General features: G+C 47.2%; 1 protein-coding gene across 1 annotated transcript in view; it reads right to left on the bottom strand.

The window, feature by feature from the left end:
* Positions 1-21,320, bottom strand: part of LOC149362212 (uncharacterized) — a 72,905-nt gene that overhangs the window by 18,475 nt on the left and 33,110 nt on the right. Inside the window, exons 7-9 of the mRNA XM_089572946.1 lie at positions 17,602-17,714; positions 12,957-13,136; positions 5,395-5,457 (exon numbers count right to left, since the gene is read on the bottom strand). Of these exons, the coding sequence (XP_089429072.1) occupies positions 5,395-5,457; positions 12,957-13,136; positions 17,602-17,714 (356 nt within the window). The remainder of the gene's footprint in view (positions 1-5,394; positions 5,458-12,956; positions 13,137-17,601; positions 17,715-21,320) is intronic.

Genomic DNA, 21,320 nt, shown 5'->3' with positions numbered 1-21,320 from the left:
AGGTGGTGCAGGCCTACGCGCCTACATCAAGCCATGATGACCAGATAGTTGAAAGCTTCTATGAGGATGTGGAATCGGCAACGACCAAAGTAAAATCACAGTACACTGTACTGATGGGCGACTTTAATGCAAAGGTAGGTAAAAAGCAGACTGGAGACAAGGCGGTAGGTGACTATGGCATAGGCTCTAGAAACAGTAGGGGAGAGTTATTAGCAGAGTTCGCAGATAGAAATAATTTACGGATTATGAATACCTTCTTCCGCAAACGAGCAAACAGGAAGTGGACGTGGAAGAGCCCCAATGGTGAGACTAAAAATGAAATAGACTTCATACTGTGTGCACACCCTGGCATCGTAGAGGATCTGGAGTTCCTCGGTAAGGTCCGCTGTAGTGACCACAGAATGGTAAGGTCTCGTGTTAGCCTAGATTTGAAGAGGGAACGGAGGAAACTGGTGAAGCGAAAGGCTATTAACGAGTTAGCATTGAGAGGGAAGGTAGAGGAATTCAGAATGTCGCTGCAAAACAGATTTTCCGCTTTAACTGAAGAAGACGACCGTAGTGTTGAAACAATGAATGATAATCTTACACCTATCGTTACAGAGTGCGCCGCAGAAGTAGGTGGTAGGATGGTTCGACAGGATACCAGCAAGCTATCTCAGGAGACTAAAGATCTGATTAAGAAACGCCAAAGCATGAGGACTCCACAGACAGGATAAAACTAGCAGAGCTATCGAAGTTAATAAATAAGCGCAAGGTAGCCGACATAAGAAAGTTTAACATGGAAAAAATCGAGCATGCTCTAAGGAACGGAGGTAGCCTAAAATCAGTGAGGAGAAAATTGGGCATAGGTAAAAACCAGATGTATGCGCTAAAAGACAAACAGGGCAATGTCATCAGCAATATGGATAAGATAGTTGAATTAGCCGACGAGTTCTACACAAATCTATACAGTAGCGAATGTAATCATCAAGTTACTGAGGGAGGCAGTCGAGCACAGCAATGGGACATCCTGCCAGTAACGAAGGAGGAAGTAAAGAAAGCCTTAGGAGCAATGCAAAGAAGGAAAGCAGCTGGTGAGGATCAGGTAACAGCAGATTTGTTGAAGGACGAAGGAGAGATTGTGCTACAAAAACTAGCCACATGTATACGCAATGCCTTGTGACCTCGAGGGTACCAGAAGCTTGGAAGAACGCTAACATTATCTTAATTCATAAGAAAGGAGACGTCAAGGACTTGAAGAATTACAGACCAATCAGCTTATTGTCCGTTGCCTACAAGCTATTTACTAAGGTAATCGCTAATAGAGTCAGGACAACTTAGGACTTTAGTCAACCAAATGATCAGGCAGGCTTTCGTAAAGGATATTCGACAATAGACCACATTCACAGTACGAGGTCTGTTAGAAAAGTATCCGACTTTATTTTTTTTTGCGAACACCTGATGGATATGAAACAAGCGCGCTTACAGCAGCTGACGTTGAACCTTCGTGCGCATGTACGAATATTTTCCGGCCTGCCGATAGCGTCAGTCGCTGGGACGCAGCGTTTGAGTGAGGCAGTGCGCAGTGCTCTCGTCGGTTTTTTATTACAAGGTAAATGGCAGAGCGACAGGAGCAGCGCTACTGCATCAAATTTTGCCAGAAACTGGAGGACAACCGAGTGGAAACTGTTCGGAATATTCAGAGCGGCTTTCGGTGAAGATGCTATGAGCAGCACACAAATTAAACAGTGGTTCAATTGATTTAAAGATGGCCGCACATCGGCGGAGAGCGAGCCATGCTCCGGTCGGCCATCAACATGCCGAAATGACCAGGTCATTGCCGAAGTGAACGCTCTGGTGATGTGGGACCGTCGTGTGACTATCCGAGAAATTGCGGAAGAGGTAGACACCAGTAGTTTTTCAGCACATTCTATTATCACCGAGGATTTGGCCATGGAGAGAGTTGCGGCGAAATTCGTGCCGAAGCTGCTCCCGGTGGAGCAAAAGCAGCTGCGTGTTGAAGTCTCGCAGGACATGCTAGATTCCACAAACAGTGACCCCGACTTCATAAACACCATAATCACTGGTGACGAGTCTTGAGTGTACGGGTACGACCCGGAAACCAAATCCCAGTCGTCACAGTGGAAGCATTTCATGTCACCGAGACAAAAGAAGGCCCGCCAAGTGCGCAGCAATGTCAAAGCGATGCTGACAGCTTTCTTTGACTCCCTCTGTGTGGCACACCACGAGTACGCACCCTACAGAGTCAAACAATGACCAAATAGTACTATAGGGGCATCCTCCATCGCCTACGAGGTGCTGTGCGGCGCAAGAGACCGGAGTTGAGGTCAACAGGAAATTGGCGCATCCATCACGACAATGCTCCTGCACATTCCTCGCATTTGATTCAGACTTTTTTGGCGAAAAACCAGACTACTGTAGTTCAACAGACTCCTAAATCTCGTGATATGGCCCCCTGCGACTTCTGGCTGTTTCCCAAAGTCAAGAGGACATTGAAAGGAGCGCGATTTCAGACAAGAGAGGACATTATGGCTGCAACGACAGCTGAGCTAAACTCCATTCCGAAAGAGGCCTTTTCGGAATACTTCCAACAATGGCAGCACCGCTGGGAGAAGTGTGTGGAGTCCCAAGAAGACTACTTTGAAGGTGATTAGTTTTCCAGCGCTCCAGTTGTGCCAGTTTTTTTCTTCGGCCAAAGGTCGGATACTTTTTTAACAAACCTCGTATCAATCAGGTGATAGAGAAATGCGCAGAATATAACCAACCCCTATATATAGCCTTCATCGATTACGAGAAAGCATTTGACTCAGTAGAAACCTCAGCTGTCATGCAGGCATTGCGGAATCAGGGTGTAGAAGCGTGTTATGTGAAAATATTGAAAGATATTTATAACGATTGCACAGCTACTATAGTTCTCCATAAACTCAGCAATAAAACTCCAATACGGAAAGGTGTCAGTCAGGGAGACACGATCTCGCCAATGCTCTTCACTGCCTGCTTACAGGAGGTATTCCGGGGACTGGAATGGGAACAGTTGGGGATAAGAGTTAATGGAGAATACCTGAGTAATTTGCGATTCGCTGATGACATTGCCTTGCTAAGCCACTCAGGACAAGAACTGCAAAGCATGATCAATCAGTTAGACAGGCAGAGCAGAACGGTGGGGCTAAGAATTAACATGCAGAAAACCAAAGTAATGTTCAACAGCCTAGCAAGGGAACAGCAGTTCGCAATTGGTGGCGAGGTGCTGGAAGTAGTAAGATAATATGTCTACTTAGGGCAGGTAGTGACCGCAGATCCGGATCATGAGAGGGAAATAACTAGAAGAATATGAATGGGGTGGAGCGCATATGGCAGGTTCTCTCAGATCATGAATGGTAGCTTACCAATATCCCTGAAGAGAAAAGTATACAACAGCTGTATCCTACCGGTACTCACCTATGGGGCAGAAACGTGGAGGCTAACAAAGAGGGTTCAGCTTAAGTTAATAACAACGCAGCGAGCTATGGAAAGGAAAATGATAGGTGTAACGTTAAGAGATCGGAAGAGGGCGGAGTGGGTGAGGGAACAAACGCGGGTTAATGACATCTTAGTTGAAATCAAGAGGAAGAAATGGGCTTGGGCAGGGCATGTAATGCGAAGGCAAGATAACCGCTGCTCCTTAAGGGTAACGGAGTGGATTCCAAGAGAAAGCAAACGTAGCAGGGGACGGCAGAAAGTTAGGTGGGCGGATGAGATTAAGAAGTTTGCGGGGATACAGTGGCGGCAACTGACAAAGGACAGGGCTAATTGGAGAGACATGGGAGAGGCCTTTGCCCTGCAGTTGGTGTAGTCAGGCTGCTGCTGATGATGAAAATTCGACCGCCGAGGCCGGGATCGAAACCGCGTCTTTCGGGTCAGCAGCCACGCGCCATAACCACTGAGCCACCACGGCGGCAGTCAACGCGCAAATCGACTCGCCAGTAGCAATGCCGTCTTCTACAAGATGGTAATCATGGAACCTTACTTTCATGTACGTGCTTCCTTCCCACCTAAGCCTCTCCATTACAGAAACCCGTAACCTACAAAAAAATGCAGCATTACATCCTTAGAGCAGGACCCTCACTGTTTCGGGTACGCTGTGACCATTCTTGGCTCAAAACCCAAACTGCTGTAACGGCTTAAAGCATACCCCTCCATGACTCTGCCGGTCTACATTCAATATTTCACTCCGCCCCCCAAACCCGCTCCTCAATCACGTGGCATGTATGTGCCTTAGATCGAGCCAACTAGCTGAACAACTAGGTTTGATGAGGCAGGCTGAAGGTTCCCTCGGCGCTGAATTTGGCGCTAAACAAAGTGCCTCTATCCGACTCTCACTCGGAATGCAACAAGAAAGGGCAATGCTGTAGGAGGTAACTTTGAACTTTTGAGGATTTCTTTGCCCCGCATACAGCACCCGTCACAGAGCGCCAGAAGCTCTAGCAGTACACGATGTACAGGGTCAATCACACTTAGAGTGAACAAGGCGCCGCGTGGCTGCGCACACGTGGAGCACTATTGCGACCAAGCGGGTTGCAAATCAGTGCAAAAGGGCAGATGACACGAAGCACCACGACGAGGACCCTCTTCTCGTGAGCCACTCTGCATTGATTCATGAACTGGATTGATGCAGTGGCACTCCACAGGTACGTGGCCACGCGGAGCCGTGTTTCCTCTAAGTGTGATTGACCCTGTACACCTCCACTGAGGACAACATAAATTGGCTGTAGGCTCCACTCTGGCGAAGGAGGTTGGGAACCCAACTCTCTCTAAGATCGGAACGCTCTCGAGGAAAGTGAACGGCATTCCCTGCCACCAAGGCCGAGAATCACGCAATCCTGCGAAATCACCTTCCTCAGCAGTGCAAGGCTAGTACTACTGAACTTTACGAAGGGTCCGCTTGAAGGTCTGCCCACTTGAAAAGCGTCTCGTCAGCCGCCAGCAGTGTCAGTCCAAGTGACATCATAGCCGAAGAGAAAATCACTGAATTGCCGGGCTGGAAATCATCACGAAATAAAGGTGGTGTAAAATGTGCAGGCGTTTGCTCTTCTGCGAAACATAGCTCAGGGGAAAATTCACTAGTGGCACATCTTTAGTTCAAGGTAAGAATTAAATCACAGAATCCGCGAAAATGGCGGATACATCAACAATGGTTGGGTCAGCCGGACCACACAACGACCTTCTAGCAGCAACTGCGGCCACACGCCAGACGCGTAACGCTGCGTATGCAGCACCCATATGGAGCGAAAGCACACCAGTAACCTCTATAGCAGTCTCTCAGGGTGCATGCACTGGAAAGTACAGTGCTACACAGGGGCCAGCGCAGAAAGGATTGCATTGAACGCAAAGAGTTTAACTACTGGAAGTGCTTACCCTCTCAGCTCGATGAAGTTGGACGATTGGTTGGTCGCGTTGAAGCGCAAGTTGGTCATTTCTCTGAAAAAATAAACACAATACGCAATGACAATCGCTTACTTTACCTTTTACGCTTTTATTGGTCCTCTAAAAAAGGTAAAAAAACATGAAAGAAAGAGATAGGGTGCCTGGACCAGCAGTGCTTTGCCAGGCTTAACGCCAATTCAAAATAAATGAAAAAGAACTAAATGTTCCAAAGAAAAAAAATTTAAGCGAAAAACAGAGCATTTAAAAAACTCAAAAGAAAAGAAAACAGAAGGCTCATCACCGTAAAAGTTAGTCGCAGGCAGACAGCCAAAGCACAACGTGCAGTCCGCGGAATAAATAATAATAACAAAATAAAAAGAGAAAACCCAAGTCACTGCAAAGTCATGGTCACAGTAACAGTCTCAGAAAGCACTGAGTGCCGGCCACAAAATAAAAATCAGAAAAATAAAAACATAATCAAGACAAAACAAGACAAAACCAAAGTAACAGTCACACAGTCAAAGACACAGTCACAGTCACACAGTCAAGACAGAGTCACAGTCACAGAGTCAAGAACGCAGTCAGAGTCACAGTCACGCCACGACGAAACCGCCTATGCTCAATAAAGCAGCACGGGGCTCTCCTCTGTGCAAAGCTTGGGAGAGAAAAGAGAGAAATCAGCGTGAATAATTTGGAATTGTACTACTTATGAGGTGAACCATTTGAAGGAGAAGAGCACAAGCAGCAGGGTCTCGGAGAAGGGAGGGGTAAACAGATGGTGTGATGTCCGATGAGCAAAGAGATTTTAACAACGCAACAGTCGTCGATCCCACAACAGTTCACGCCGGCAGCACTACCTCCCTCTCCTCTGTGGTGTATGCGGCTCCCATGTGTGCGCCTTGCTATTCAGGGGATAGCGAAGAAATCTAATTTATCGACGCCAGCGATTAAGCAACTGACACTGCCCTTGCTCCGCTTCGAATATTGGGACCGTACTCACGTCTATACGGATGGCTCAGTAACCTCTACTAGTTCTGCTTGCGCTGTGGTCGTTCCTGCGCGACAGACTCAAATTCACGAACAAATTTCGCATCGGACTACCTCTACTGGAGCAGAGTTGGCCGCACTTCTTGCGGCGGTACAATACATCTCACAACAATCACCTCAAAAATGGGCTGTTGTCTATGATTCAAAAGCTGCCCTACAATGTCTTCAGTCTGCTTGAGACATAGCGACCATGAGCAACTTGTAGCGGAGATACGATATCTGCACCACCAGGCACTCGAACAAGATCATCAAATAATCTTCCAGTGGGTACCAGGTCATAGCGGCATTGTTGATAACGCCTTAGCTGACGATGCTGCTCGATCGGCTCACGATACAAACAAAACTGTCCGCATACCACTAACAAGAGCTGACGCAGCGAGGCACCTTCAACTGCTCACCCTAAACGTGACTGTACAGCCGTGGTCTACCCATGGAGGTTGAACACCCCGCTCGCACCACTTCGACCTCTTGCTTCAACATCATATACCATTCGGCCTCCCCCGCAGTGATACTACGCTGTTGTGCCGCCTGTGGCTGGGAGTGGCATTGACAAACGCCTATTCCAATCTCATCGCAATGGCAGACTCTCCAGCGTGTGACCAGTGCGGTTGTGATGAAACGATCGGACACCTCCTCTGTGACTATCCCCGTTTTGAGCGAGAGCACGGTTTCCTGACTGCTACTCTGTACCGCTTGGACTCGCGTCCTCTAACAGAGTCCAACGTTCTGGGGCATTGGACACAACCTTCCTCACAAAGGAAAGCGGTGAAAGCGCTCCTAAGATTCTTAAGGGACTCGGGGTTGTATTCCCGTCTATAATCTTTAAGTTTTCAGTGCTCGCCCTCTGTCCCCGTGACATAGTGGTCTCTGGACACTTGGAAAACTCATTTCTTTGCCGCGCTTTTTCCTTTTTTCCCTTTTGTTCCTCTCCCCAAGTGTAGGGTAGCCTACAGGGCATCGCCTGGTTAACCTCCTTGTCTTTCCGTTTATTTTTTTCTCTCTCTCTCTAAACGCGAAACTAAAAAAGCAGTAACGGAACAGTCTCGGGAGTAATGACGGAGGTTTTCACATAACAATCCACAGGAACAAGTTGAAGACGGAGACAGGCCAAACCTTTTAAAATAGAACAGAAATCTACCATACCCAGTAAGTAAAGTAATTAGAGGATTCCTGGGTAGACGAATAGGGGGAATATTAGGTGTATCAGGGATCCAATTTAATAATTCAGTGCTATCATTATTCTCGCGCCAAAAAATGCCCCATAAAAGAAGTGAAGAATGATGCAAACGTGAGCGCACGCAACGACGTGAAAGAGTAGAAATTTGTAAACTTCCAAACTGCCCGGCACTACCAGCAGCTTGGTCGGCTAACTCGCTACCGAAAATTCCGGAATGACCCCGGATACGAAATAAAAGAAATGGGGCTAAAGAAGACAATGGAGTGCATATTGCAACCGCGCAAAACGACGCAGAGCGAAGAGAGGAAAGCACAGGACAAGACGCGGAACTTCAACTAAAGTTTACTACAGGAAAACCACATTTATACAGGTACCGTAATCACACCTGATAAGCAGCCGAAACCATCAAATAACACAGGCACGTGGGCGCGTGTGGCACAAGTTAGCATCTAGATAGTTTAACTCTTTCTTAGATAAAGATACTGAAGTGGAGCTGATGCACCTGTCATTTTCTTTTTTTATGCAGTAGGCTACTGCATAAAAAAAGAAAATGACAGGTGCATCAGCTCCACTTAAGTATCTTTATCTAAGAAAGAGTTTAACTAGCTAGATGCTAACTTGTGCCACACGCGCCCACGTCGGCTTACGCTTGTGTAACGCCGGGGCTCCATTAAAAAAGAAAACATAAGAACACTTTTCTGGGTTTAACTGAACGCGGGATGTGGTACACCAGTTTTGGATTAAAGTTAAAACATTTGAGCCCAGCGTTGACAACTCGTGGCTAGTTTTGCCAGGGATGAGTATAATGGTGTAACCTGCATATGCCTGAATGTGGATAGGTCAGGGGACAGGAAGGTTTAGGAGATCATAAGCGATAAGGTGCATATTCCGATAAGGTGCATATTCCAGCTTAGTTTCAACCAGCATACAAACCAGTACTTTGAAGATGCATGTATTATGAAAATTTTTGACATGTATAGTTTTCAACTGCTTTCGAGGTATAAGAAGGAGCTACTTCGTCATATTGATTATTTGGGGACACTAGCCTGCCTAACGCCGAGCGAGAAGCTGTATAACACTAGACAACACTCCCCGTGGCAGACTAAAACTCCAAGAACAAACTACGGATTAGAAATGATTGCCTTCCAGCTGCCTAAACACCTAAACACGTTACATCATAAAAATATTGACATAATTAGTACGCCGATCCGTGACCTTTGTAAACATTTCCTGTGTTTCAAAAATTAGTCTGGTTTTATTAACTTTTCATTTTTTCTTTTTATTCAATGTTTGCATCAAAAGTTTGTAGTACTATTTTTGTTATTGTGATACTGTTGCACAATATGTATTCTTTGTTCCCCTGATGCCTTTGTATATGTAGGGGCCGAGGGCTCGTCAAGCCTTGCTGGCTTTTTTCCTCGGACCTTTTCATCGTTGTGATGAATAAATCTCTATTATTATTATATAGCAAAATGTTCCAAAGCACTGGCGAAAGTGGTGAACCCTGCGGACGCCGAGGGAAGAAGGTGCAGAAAGAGTACAAGAAGGAGATCGATAGGTCGAATGGCGGTTATGAAGGAAAGACTCCAGTATGGAATATAGATTTCGAGGGCAACGATGTTTTCGAAAAAAATGTAAAACCAGAGGGTGCCAAACACTATCAAATGCTCCTCTGAAGTCCAGAGAAATTAGAACCACAGGAATTTTTTGTGGTTTATAGCTATGTAAGAACTCCCGCAAATGATACAGAGCCTGAACAGAACTGCGGCCATGCGTGAAACCATACTGATTTCTATGAAGTAATTTATTTTGGCGCAGGAAGTAATACAGCCGACCATATAGCAAACTCTCTAGCACTTTACCGAAAGACGAATTAATACAGATCGGTCGGTAAGAATTCGGTAGGTGCTTTGGTGTATTCGGTTTGAGAATAAAAGTAATTCTGCCAATTCTCCACGTCTGCGGAAAGTAACCCAAGTGCAAGGCAGAATTAAAGAGGGAGACGAAAAACAAGGGATGAGCGTTAAACAAGGCGACAACAAAACGGGGAGAGATACGATCAGGCTTTGGAGAAGACAAATCCAATGAATTAATGACAGCTTCGATCTCCGCAGCAGTGAACGGTAAATCTTGGACTGAATTATTGTAAGGCTGCGCAGTAATGTCCCGAACATGAGTATGAAAAGGGAGATCACGGGAAGAATCATCTGTAACGACGTGAGTACGAAGGAGCAACTGTATGGCGTCAGGAAGCGTTTCAGTATATGTGCCGTCAGCGTACTGTAGAGGAGGGATAATGGAAGGGCACCTGAGCTTGCCAAAATCATGTTTATATGGCTTATCAAAGAGATATTTACGCGTAGCTGTGGAGCAGATCTCTTTTATATAACTATCATGTGTGGTTCTGATGTTAGAGCGATACTTTGCAAGAGCTTTATAATAAATTGAACGGTGAAGAATTCTCAGCTGTGGGTCTGAAATGCGTTGGAAACGGCGACGAAGAGCGCGCACACGGGACCTCTCCATGCTCAAATCAGCCCTCCACCGAATGGAACCCTCGGGAAACTTTGGTTTAACTAAACGCAAGTTTTTCTTGTAAAGACGGCTCGACACACTGCTGGTCAGTCTCAAATTCTGACCGAAAAGCAGCATGGTACCACCAGATTTCCCGGAAATCGGCATTCAGGAATTTCCATAAGGCACAGTGAGCCGCTATTTTCCAAGCAGCCCGTAGACGTTTCATGCCTTTATAAGCACACAAATATTTTCCACTGTCACTTACACTTGAAAAAAAAAATGACATTTTGTCGATATGACTGAAATACACCTAAACACAAAATGAGAAAAAAAAAAACGTTCGAAATCACTGCGGTGACCTGCACTGGGAGAATGCGATAGCGCTGACGCCTCTTTTACACTCGTCGCCTCTTTTACACTCGTCGCCTCTTTTCGCTTCACGTGCGAATCTTGGCCCGTTTGCTTCACTTGGGACTCCTTGTCTCTGTGCTTTTTTGTCGTTCATGTTTTTTTTCTAAATTACTTGTCTTCTTTTTACTTTTACATCAAGTAACACTTTTTTAACCTGGTTTACTCTTTTTTAACCTCTTTTTTCTCTTTTATACTCTTTCAACCCGAAACTGCTTTCACGTCCTGTCACTACATCGACGTCCATGGTTTTAATCGTTTCTAAATATTCTGCACCAACCAAAGGTATTTTTTCATAAATTAACGTTAATTATTCCCTTTATAATCTATTTAATACCTTCATCCGGCTTGGTTGCCCATTTTCTCGCAATTTCGACGTCCACGACTGTTTTGACGTCCACAAACTATTTCGACGTTCGTGACTATTTTGACAGCCAACCGACTTTTTTGCCTCGAATTAAATAACTAATCACTCCCCATGAATCAAATTTGACGCGCATCTACGTTTTATCATCCTGTGTGACATTCAATCGTTCTTTTACTGCTAACTCTTCCACGAACGATGTACGGGCTGCCGACACGTTTGGCGTTAACTTTCTGCGGACACGAAACCGCGGACATAGCCAAGTAATGCTTTGACATTAAAAAGAAAGTTTTCATTCACATATACGTTAGTGCTGTTGGAGCTGTTCTACGATGTGCTTTACATGCATGAAGGAAGCCAACAGACACCGAAATCAAGAAGCATATAAGGTGTTTATATTTGTTTTTAAAATATCTTTTTTTAATTTCCGTAATTGTAAATGGGACATTACATAGGGTATTACATAGGGGGGAGCAATGATACACAACGCAAAATAAGATTGAGCAAGCGCCAAGGTGCAATACATAAGTACAGAAAGCACATGTAGAAAACAAAACAAGAAATAAACAAAAACCTGTAGTATACATTGTAATTTACACGAAAAAAAGAACAGATAGTGTTTTAGAGGCATAACAACCGCAGGAACAAAACAAAATAACAAAAAAAGCTGAATGCAGCGTGTGGTACAATCAATTGGAGGCGAAATTCTAGAGGCCCGTGTACTGTGCAATGTCAGTGCACGTTAAAGAACCCCAGGTGGTCGAAATTTCCGGAGCCCTTCACTACGGCGTCCCTCATAGCCTTAGTCGCTTTGGGACGTTAAGCCCCAATAAACCAAACCAAACCAAACTACTAGTGTATTCGTCTGAAAAGGTAGCGCTGTTTAAATTTCGAGAAAAGAAAATGCATCACCAACTAGCCCCGCAACGTCTTTTACTAAGCGAACTCTGCTTCCCTGTTGGTAAAGTGCGCTTTTCACCCGTGGCGTTGTTTCAGCGAGATTCAATTTGTCACCATCCTGATTATGGAATTAGCTTCGGCGGAGATCAGAGTAACTGTTATAGATACCAACACATTTATTTTACTACGCTGTACGCTCTAAACTAAGCCACTTTCTGTCGTGTTATTTCGCCAAATACTAAACTAGTGCACTTATAGCTTCCAAACTTGCTGCAGCTAAAGACTGAATGAAGTGTGGCCACGTATGTGGAAGTGAACAGTGGGGAAGACAGCTGATGGCATAGCCTACTGAGTGTCGCACCTCTCCTCAGCAGCTAGAATGGACGCATCTGGTCTCGGGCAGCCGGAAACCACAGTGGACCAGAGTAACAACACCGCGTTGACAACGGCTTTGTTTCTCACTCTAGAAACAAGTACTTAAAAGTATATAACACTCATGCGGAGAGGGGGCGGCGACGGCCAAGTGGTCTCGGGCGTCGAGAAAGGAAGCTGCTCTGTTTGCGCCGGCGTTGGCTCAAATCCCACTATTGGTTATAGTATGGTACAGTTTTCTACAGCGCCGCAGTTACTAGACCAATTCCGTTGTATTCACTGGCGTTCAAGTTGTAGCACGGCTGGTCGCGCGACCAACCTCACTGCGCCCGTTGTAACGGGACCAGCGCCGTGTAGTCACCCAAGTGAACTCCAAGTGATCCACGTGAAGGCATGCCGGGGCGTCGACGGAAATTAGGCCGTCCGGAGTCCTCCCACCTGCCCACATGACCCCACGCCGTAATATCATCGTCAGCGCGCCTCAAAAACAAGGCAAGGATCAAGCGCGAATTCACGAATTGCAAATGCGCAAAAGCGTAAATAGCAAAAGCACCAAACCGCTGCGCTGGATAAGCGCATTAATGAGAAGCATAATTGTCCCGAATATTTTCCTGCTGCATATTGTTCACACAGAAAATTTCGGAATGTAAGATGAAGGTTAGGGTTTATGTTCGGCCTAAAGTCCAGCTTCGCATTCCACTTCGCGTTTCGCCTATGTTTCGACTCTGGTCGCCGCGATTTCCGATGTTCGCTTGGATTCACACTGACCTTGCGATGACCACCTCAGGGATGGCTCCTGCGACCGACCAGGGCGTCTCGGCTCCCGCTCTTGACTCGCCGCCTACGCGGACCACCTTGACGACGCTGTCGTCAGCGTCCGTCCGCCTGATAAGGTACACGTCGGCCAAGCAGCCTTCGCCGAGCTTCCGGAAAGAAAGGCATTCCTCGCTGCAAAGTGAGAAAGAGGAAGCGTTGTTACCTTCTCAACGGCTGCAGTCATACGTGATCTCAATTCCCTGGTCTCAATTCCCGGTTTGAGCTTATCACTGTGCGGACATTTTTAAGGTCTTTGGAGCCTGTTCCTGGATTGGCTAACCCTATATTTACAACGAACCCAACTCTCTTCTTTGGTACTCCCTGGCCTCGGTATAAGCTCCCTCAGGTGGTGTTCACTAACTCCCTGCTGTCAAATATTTCAGTTTCAATGAGATCTTTAGTACTAGTCAACCACAGGCGGGCTGACACGGCAGTCTTCTTTGATAACACCCTCCCAAGGAATGCTAAGAACCTGCCCGCCAATATGTTAAATGGGCTCATAGAGGAGTACCTAGACAATTTTCCTAACCATATTGCCGTCTATACAGATGCCTCCCAGCAAAATGAAAAGGCCGCTATTGGTATTTACTCAAGGGCTCTTGATTGGAGCTACTCATTTCGGGCCCCTGACTATACCCCTATTTTTGTAGCTGAGTTTTTGGCCATTGAGTTGGCCTTAATAAGGATTCCCTGCAGTATCACTCGGGTTATTATACTCTCAGACAACCTTTCTGTTTTGGCGGCGCTCGAAACCTCGAGTGATACTCCTATGAGCCGTTCCCTTCAATTTTTTATTCCTCCACATGTTTTAGAAGTTCGCTTTCACTGGGTCCCTGGGCACTGTGGCATTGTTTCTAATGAGAGGGCTGATTTTTTAGCAAAGTCTGCCCTTGATGGTCCTATTGTCCCTTTCGTCCCAAATACTGTTCACTTGACTCTAGCACGCTTTCAGCGATTCCAGCGTTTCCACACCTTGAGCCATGAGCCTCTCCTCGCTGCAGCGGATTTTCAACACCTGGCATTTCCTTGGAGTGTGCGGATGTGCAGTTCGAGGCAATGTGAGGTGTCCATGACCCTTTTGCGCTGCAGGATACCGCGGCTAAATCTTTATTTATGCCGATCGGGGCTTTCGATATCCAACCTTTGTGAGTCTTGTGGCGAAATTGAGTCTATAGAACATTTTTTCCTCTCCTGCCGGCGGCTCGCTGCTCTCCGTAGAATTTACTTGGAGATCCCCCTCGCTCGGCTTGGGCTTCCTCTATCTATTCCGATTCTCTTATCCTTCGGGGCAAGCGCCAAGGGATATGCCCTGAAACCAGTGTTCGATTCTATTCACGATTATATAATTTCATCTGGTAGATTCCTCTGCTAGAATGCGAATTCACAACTTTTCTTTCTCCGTATTTTTTGTTTTGTACAATTTCTAGCTCTGCGTCCCAAAATTTTAGATTTAATTATACTCCATTCCCTGTACACGAGTGCGTTTGTATCCGCTATGCACCCTGGCCAATCCCCCGCCGTGGGTATGTGCCATTCAGCCCGAGGACATCATCATCATCATCATCATCATACGTGCAAGAGAAACGAAGCGACGCGCAAAAAAAAAAGAATAGCTCCTCCTCTCTCCAGATTCCGACACATGCGTCGAGAGCGCGCGTCTAGGCGCGTGGCAGAGGCGGCGGTGCAGCGACGGTCCTGCCGCCAGGTGGAACGCGGCTGAAACGGTTGCTATGGCAACGGCGCTCCATCTGTTTGACCTCGCTGCGGCTGAAGGTCAACCGTGGCCACCGCTGGGAGCTACGCGAGGGCTCGAATCCTGGCACACTATTGCTTACGCAATAAAACCGCAGACTCCCCACGTTACGTGACGCATTCAGCCTCCTCAGGCCAAGCCCTCTTGAAACCGCCTCCTTTGCTCTTGTGTTTCTCCGGGCACGCGAAAGCGGGCCCTCACCGCTAAGATCCGGCCTTGGCCTATAGAACGTGTCACTGACTGTCTCATGGGGCTGACATTCTCCCTCTTATTCTATTGTGACTAGGCTCACAACTGTCATCTGACTTGACCTCCCGACTTTTATTTCATGCAGCAGGGGACCCTACCCTCACCACCAAGAATGGATTTACTACACGGCCAATGAAAATCGCACAACCACAGGTCGATCAATGTCGACCACGCATACCCTCATCCGATGCCCCTTCAACGGGGACCGATCGGCCATGCTGGGCTCGGAGATGAGTATCACCATCGCGACAGTTTCGGGCTGGACACGCAGCCGTAATATGTAATTATATGGTTGGTTTATTGTAGTTTAACGTCCCAAAGCGACTGAGGCTATGAGAGACGCCGTAGTGAAGGGCTCCGCAAATTTCGACCACCTGGGGTTCTTTAACGTGCACTGACATCGCACAGCACACGGGCCTCTAGAATGTCGCCTTCAAGAAATTCAGCCGCCGCGGCCGGGATCGCACGCGCGTCTTTCGGGTCAGCAGCCGAGCGCCGTAGCCACTGAGCCACCGCGGCGGGGCAATATGTAATTATATAAAAATAATTAGTACTCTATACTTCCGGTCGCTCAAGCGCTAAAGCAGGAGTAAAAAGTTAGCGTAAGCCATTGTGCACAGTAAGTAAAACATAAAAAGCAAAACGTCGAGGGCATCAGTATGTTAAAGCCATGAGAATAAACATCCCGTGAAAACCAAGACAGACTAGTCACAAAAGACACGCGATAAATCAGCTTAGAAATCATGCTTCCGTGCAGCCGTGGTGCACTGTTCTGACGCGGTAGCGTTGAATACCCCGTCCCCGAGAAAACACGGTGTCGGCGTTGGCGGTGTTGTAAGCAAAAAATCACGAGCATGGCTCTGGCAGGTGGTCCCCGGAGAGCCACCGAGGTGCAGGTGGCAGATAATTATTGATTGGTCGTTCGGGATGAGCAACCTCGGTCGCACAAGGCCCGTCGCTTGGAGCACGGCTGTACCGCTGCGCCAGGAGGGGTATGAGGACTCCCAGGGATCTATGTATGTAAAGCAGAGAATTACCGTCAGTACATATGAGTATTAACCCATTACGATTTTCCGTCATACCCTCAAGGCAGGCGTCACACCCTTCAATTTTCGACGTTTTCTACGTATTCGCTTCGCCCATTGGAGGAACGCCGCAAGGTGTTGTACATTTTAAATACAGGCGTAGTTGCTCATTAATACCCACCAAAGCGCAGCACTACCGCCAGAAGTTTTTCATGCGAGCCATACGACTCCGGAGGAGTGGATGCTGACGAGATAATCGCTTAGCGATGTAGACTGCAAAGCAGACTAACGTATGTTCGTCCTATCCTTGATTGAGCGAGAAAAATACACTGAAAATAAGCATTCCGTAAATCCAGCGACTGAATAAACATTGAATAGCATTCTCCTAATTACTAATACTTCAGAAGCAGCGAATCCGTGCTGCGCTTAAACTACCAAACAGCAGGAACGTATGCGTGCTGACCCGTGTTCCTAGGTCTTATATAACACAGTTTGCGCGTGAAATTTTAGAGGCGAGTCAATTGCGACCAGCGGGAGTCTAGGCAACGAGCACATGCTTTCAGAGAGCATATCCCGTGGGGACAACCCCATGGGCAGTTGCAGTGCACATGCCGAGGCAGTGTCCCAGAACGCGCTCAAGTGGGGAGGGGGGGGGGGGGGGGGGGCTTTGCCAGGCCATGGAACGGCTCTGTGAGGCAAGGGATGAAGTAGGCAGCCAAATAAACGAGGGCGCTAGTTTTTGCATAAGCGCAATGAAGACCTTTAGCGTAGCGTTTACCGCTGTCGCTACCGTATCGCGTGCCGCGTGTGCTCACTAGCCGATTGGTCAAGGCGCGTCAGGCATACTGCACCCAGTTTGCTAGCACGTGGTGCGATCTGCAGCGATTCTGAATAGCCTTGACAGTACAGGCATGCATCCACCTTGCGGGCCGCATGGAAAACTTGAAAAAATCTGGCTGCCATGGCCTTGTCTATTGAGTACAATTCCCTCCTGATGCTCTGCGCATCTGCCTTCGAAAAGTAGTTATTGCAAATGGTAACTTAAAACCGTACGTAGCTGGCACAACTAAAACTGGTGCTTTTCTTAACAGTTGCAAGAAACAGGACGAGAATATTTAGCCTTGTTCAAGCAGGTCCTTGTGCGCTTATGCAGGTTCTAGCGACTGAGCATGAGCGGACCTCCGGAAACCGGACGCACAAAATGTACGGACGAAGACAGGCACTAATGTAGCGGTTAAGTGCGTTCCTGTATTGAAAGGGGCGTGAGATAATAATGAAAATAAAGTCTTTATAAGTCATCCACTCACGCATACTTCATAGTCATGTCAGCTGCAACGGACGTAATCACAAGCCTCAAGTTCATGCGGAGCAGCCAGGCGTCCCAGCTATATTTCTTGTTGGCTGCAAGACTTATTTTTCTCCTGTTGATTCAATGCACTATTTTATAGTTGAGCAGAGTTTCTCGTATCCGGTGGCAGAGTTTCATCAAAAAGACACCTTCGAGTTCTTTACGGCTTCATTGCCCTGTGCTTTTTGTCTGAAAAATATGCCTCCATGCTCTGCAACTCACCTGAGCCGCAGTGCATTCCCGAAGGTAACCGGAGCCCTTTGGCCGCAGAGCTTCAGCAGTTGTCTTAGAGCGTCTCCGCGTGTGGCCTCACCAAAGGGGTACGGGTTCGTATCCTGCGTTGAGCCGAAATATCCTTGTGTCCGCTGGTCTGCAACCATTAATGGGCTAGACTGCATATGTCCCTTCAGATTTTTACGAAGTTGATTTTATTGAAAGTACCCTGCAAGGCCCTCGAAGGAGGGTATTACAAAGTGGAGGGGGGAGGGGGCAATACATAGAATACATAATGCATAAACGTGCATTATTAATAAAAAAGTATTAGTGAAGCAAAAACGAATGCCGTAACACCAGCGCATCATTGTAAACGAAAGGTAGGGAGGTGGGGAGATCATATTAGAATACTATTTTCGAAAAGAAACAAGACAGGTGTAGGTATTAGATAAAAACAATTAAGCAAAAATAAAACAGGAGCGTCATGAAATCTAGGCGGCACATAAACGCACTGCGATAACAGTGCAGAATGGGGGAGCCGGCGTGAAAAAATGTGACCAACGTAACAGCCTCTTCTGAGTTCTTCCCTTCCTCCATGGCGACATGCGATGCTTTCTTTGAAAGGGTGAGCGCTTCGTGGAAGGATCATTGAGGGTGGCTGGAGGATGCCAGCCTGAACCAACGGGAGATGATAAAACCAGGGAAAGGAAAGCGCGAGCAACATCCGCTCCGGCTAATTGGGGAAACCTCTTGCTGAAGCCGTGACTGGCCTGCCTACCGCTATGAACGTAACTGAAGGGGGAATTAGCGCAAGCGTCTACAGTAAAGTGCGACATCTAACCGCGGGAAGGTTCTGAGGGGAGAATAAGTTCTTTGTGTCTATCTCGTTTTAATTTCCGACCGGCGCGGCGTTAGGAACCGTCCCGCATGCTTTGCGTGTTACGTCAACTCCGTCAGTTGTGCTATCTCGGGCGCTGTCGCCGGCTTTGCGGCGTCGATTGCAGATACGTTGGCGTTGTGTTCCTTCTTGTGTTAGAAATGTCAGTGCTCCGACAACTTCGGTGATGTTTGCTTTTGTGCTCGTGACCTTCGAAATAGCGAAGAATGCAGCGATACCAGCACGGATAGGACGGTAGCCGCTACCTGCGCTCGCTTAATCGGGGCCCACCGTTCATTTCGGCGCCGTGGAACATGAACTATGATTTAGTCACTGCTGCTGACGAAGCAGACATCGTGTTTTCTCAGGAGAGTCGGCACATCATGGGAACCGATAACGCAACTGTATGTTAACTGAATTCTACTGATGTCGCCTACTAGCGTGCGCAATGAGGGCCACGGCGTGATAGTGGTTTGCTTTTACGCGTTTACATAATTACTAAACATTTTTTTGTAATTATCTACTACCGTAAGGTACATCGTGCACGCATTAAATTGCGAGCTGTCAGTATGCGCACAATGATGTTTCTGCATTGCGTGCACTGTAGATAAGTACATACCTAGAGTGCCTGCAGTACGGGAAATATCTCTGTTCTCCGTACATTGTTGGCCGAGCGCTGCGGTTACCATTGTTGAACAGCAGCGCAACCAATTTTAACATGCCACAACAGCAAAAAAAAAAAAGGGTGTTCGAAAACCCAAGTACAGCGCGGCGCGCGGCCACGTCGAGAGCAGGCTGACAACAACAAATCCACCTACCTCCCCAAGCAGGCCCGATTTTGAACCAGTCTGGGTCTGGGCATGCGAAGACCCCCCGTGCACGCGTGTTTCGGTCGTCCATTGTCATGGACATTAATACGTCTCAACTGCGCCGCCAACCGTTATGAGCCTAACTGAAGGAGCAATTGGCGCTACTGTCTGTAATTCGTGGCCGCTGGGAGGTATACGAAGTTTCACCCCCCTGGTCAAGCTTATAGAAACGTGCTAGATGTGAAAACTTGCGGCGGTATGATGAAGCAAAATTCGGCTCTTTGTTTAATGCGGTGACATCTGCGGAACGTGAATAACTCGCGAAAATGAAACGAGTGGCACGGTTACCTAATGATTAAACGTTGTTAATAAGGCGGGCGTGATTGGAATGCAAGATGCCTGATGCGTACTGTACTTTTGGACGAATTATAGTGATATAAGCAAGCTTCTTTACATGTGGAGAGACTTGTACAGCGCCGTGTTTGTCTTCTCCTCTATCTCGTCCTGTTGTTTAGCGCTGTTTATATGTACTTGTCACCATGGAACACCAACTCGCCCAATCTGCCGTTCTGCTACAGCTCTTGTATAGGGCAGAAACGTGGCAGCTAGCGAAAAGGGTTCAACATAAACTCACGACAATGCAGCGAAGTATGTAGGGGAAAATGACAGGTGTAATGTTAAAAGACAAGAAGACAGAAGAGTTGGTGAGGGAAGAATCTCCGATTAACGCCATACCAGTCGAAAAAACGAAGACGAGGTGAGCATGACCAGGGCATGCAACTAATGAGAATATTCGATGGTCTTTAAGGGCAATGGACTGGATTCCAAAAGAAGGCAAGCGTAGGAAAGGGCGGCCGAAAGTTAAGTGGGCGGGTGAGACTAAGAATATTGCGGGGATAAGCTGACCGTACATAGGGCAGGACCGAGTAAATTGGAGGGATGCGAGAGAGGCGTTTGCCATGCAGAGGGCGCACTCAGGCATCTACTGCTGAAGATGAACGAACGCTGCCGCAAGAATCTTGGTTAAACACAGCTGATGCTCTATGCGTCGAGGCCGTCCAAGAACGCGAGTCACTTTCGAAGAGAGCCTTCTATAAATATTCTGCGCCTTTCCTGCAGTGCATTTTATTCTGAAAGTTATACTCTTGACGATAAGCAACACTTTAGTTTGGGCTAGTAGGTTCATATTGACATTCTCAAAAAAAGCTCAGAAGGGACAGCATGGAAGACAGACAAACGGGCCGGTACTACCTTGTTTACGTGCCTTCTATGTCCGTGTTTCTTATTAGCTGCCTTCAAAATACTAAATTTCGACGACGACATAGGCTGCAAAATCTCTTGCTCTTCTGCACGCGTTCTTTGCCGTACTGCGCATTCGTTCAACGGTATGCTAGGCCGCGGAGTGTTTTACCCCCTAGTCTTCTAGTTCTTAGAGTGTATAGTGCTCCCCCGGCAGACCGCACGCTCCACGGAAGATTTAAAAAAACTCGTGTTATATACAAGATGAAGTGGGGCAACAAAATGGCGCGCTCCGCTGCGGGCGCAGTGAGAGCAGATGGGTCATCTGAGGAAACTATAGCCTCAAGAACAAAGCAGCTAGTTTTTGTGGCATGTGATCCTCGTTGTGTGCGTTTCAGTGGTATATTAAAACCCATGACCGCATACAGCGCCAATTTTTCGACGCGTACTTAGGTCCCCAGCGCAATTTTACTAATATGGCCTTCGAAACCATCAGCGTGAGAGATGAACCTTTAATTCGAGGAATTATGGAAGGCGGGGAAGCAGCAGCGTGTTGTTCCACACTGCGGAGAGAAAGAAGGGAAAACAGAAAGAGCGAAGGACAGAGAGTGGGAGGAAGTACAGCTCGGACGTGATGATATTAGCACGCAAGGAGCTGCGTTAAGTATCAATGCGCGATTCCGAACCCACACAAGCTGGCGGACACGTAATAACACGGGCACGTGAGCTAGCCCACACAAGGAAGCAACCATATCGCTCAAAAGCCTTAATGCCTGTCTGAAAGACAGGTGACAAAAAAGGTA

Source organism: Amblyomma mixtum, chromosome 2, assembly GCF_055824585.1.
Source record: "Amblyomma mixtum isolate Tamu chromosome 2, ASM5582458v1, whole genome shotgun sequence".
Taxonomy (NCBI): domain Eukaryota; kingdom Metazoa; phylum Arthropoda; class Arachnida; order Ixodida; family Ixodidae; genus Amblyomma; species Amblyomma mixtum.
This window is presented reverse-complemented; position numbering and strand designations above follow the sequence as displayed.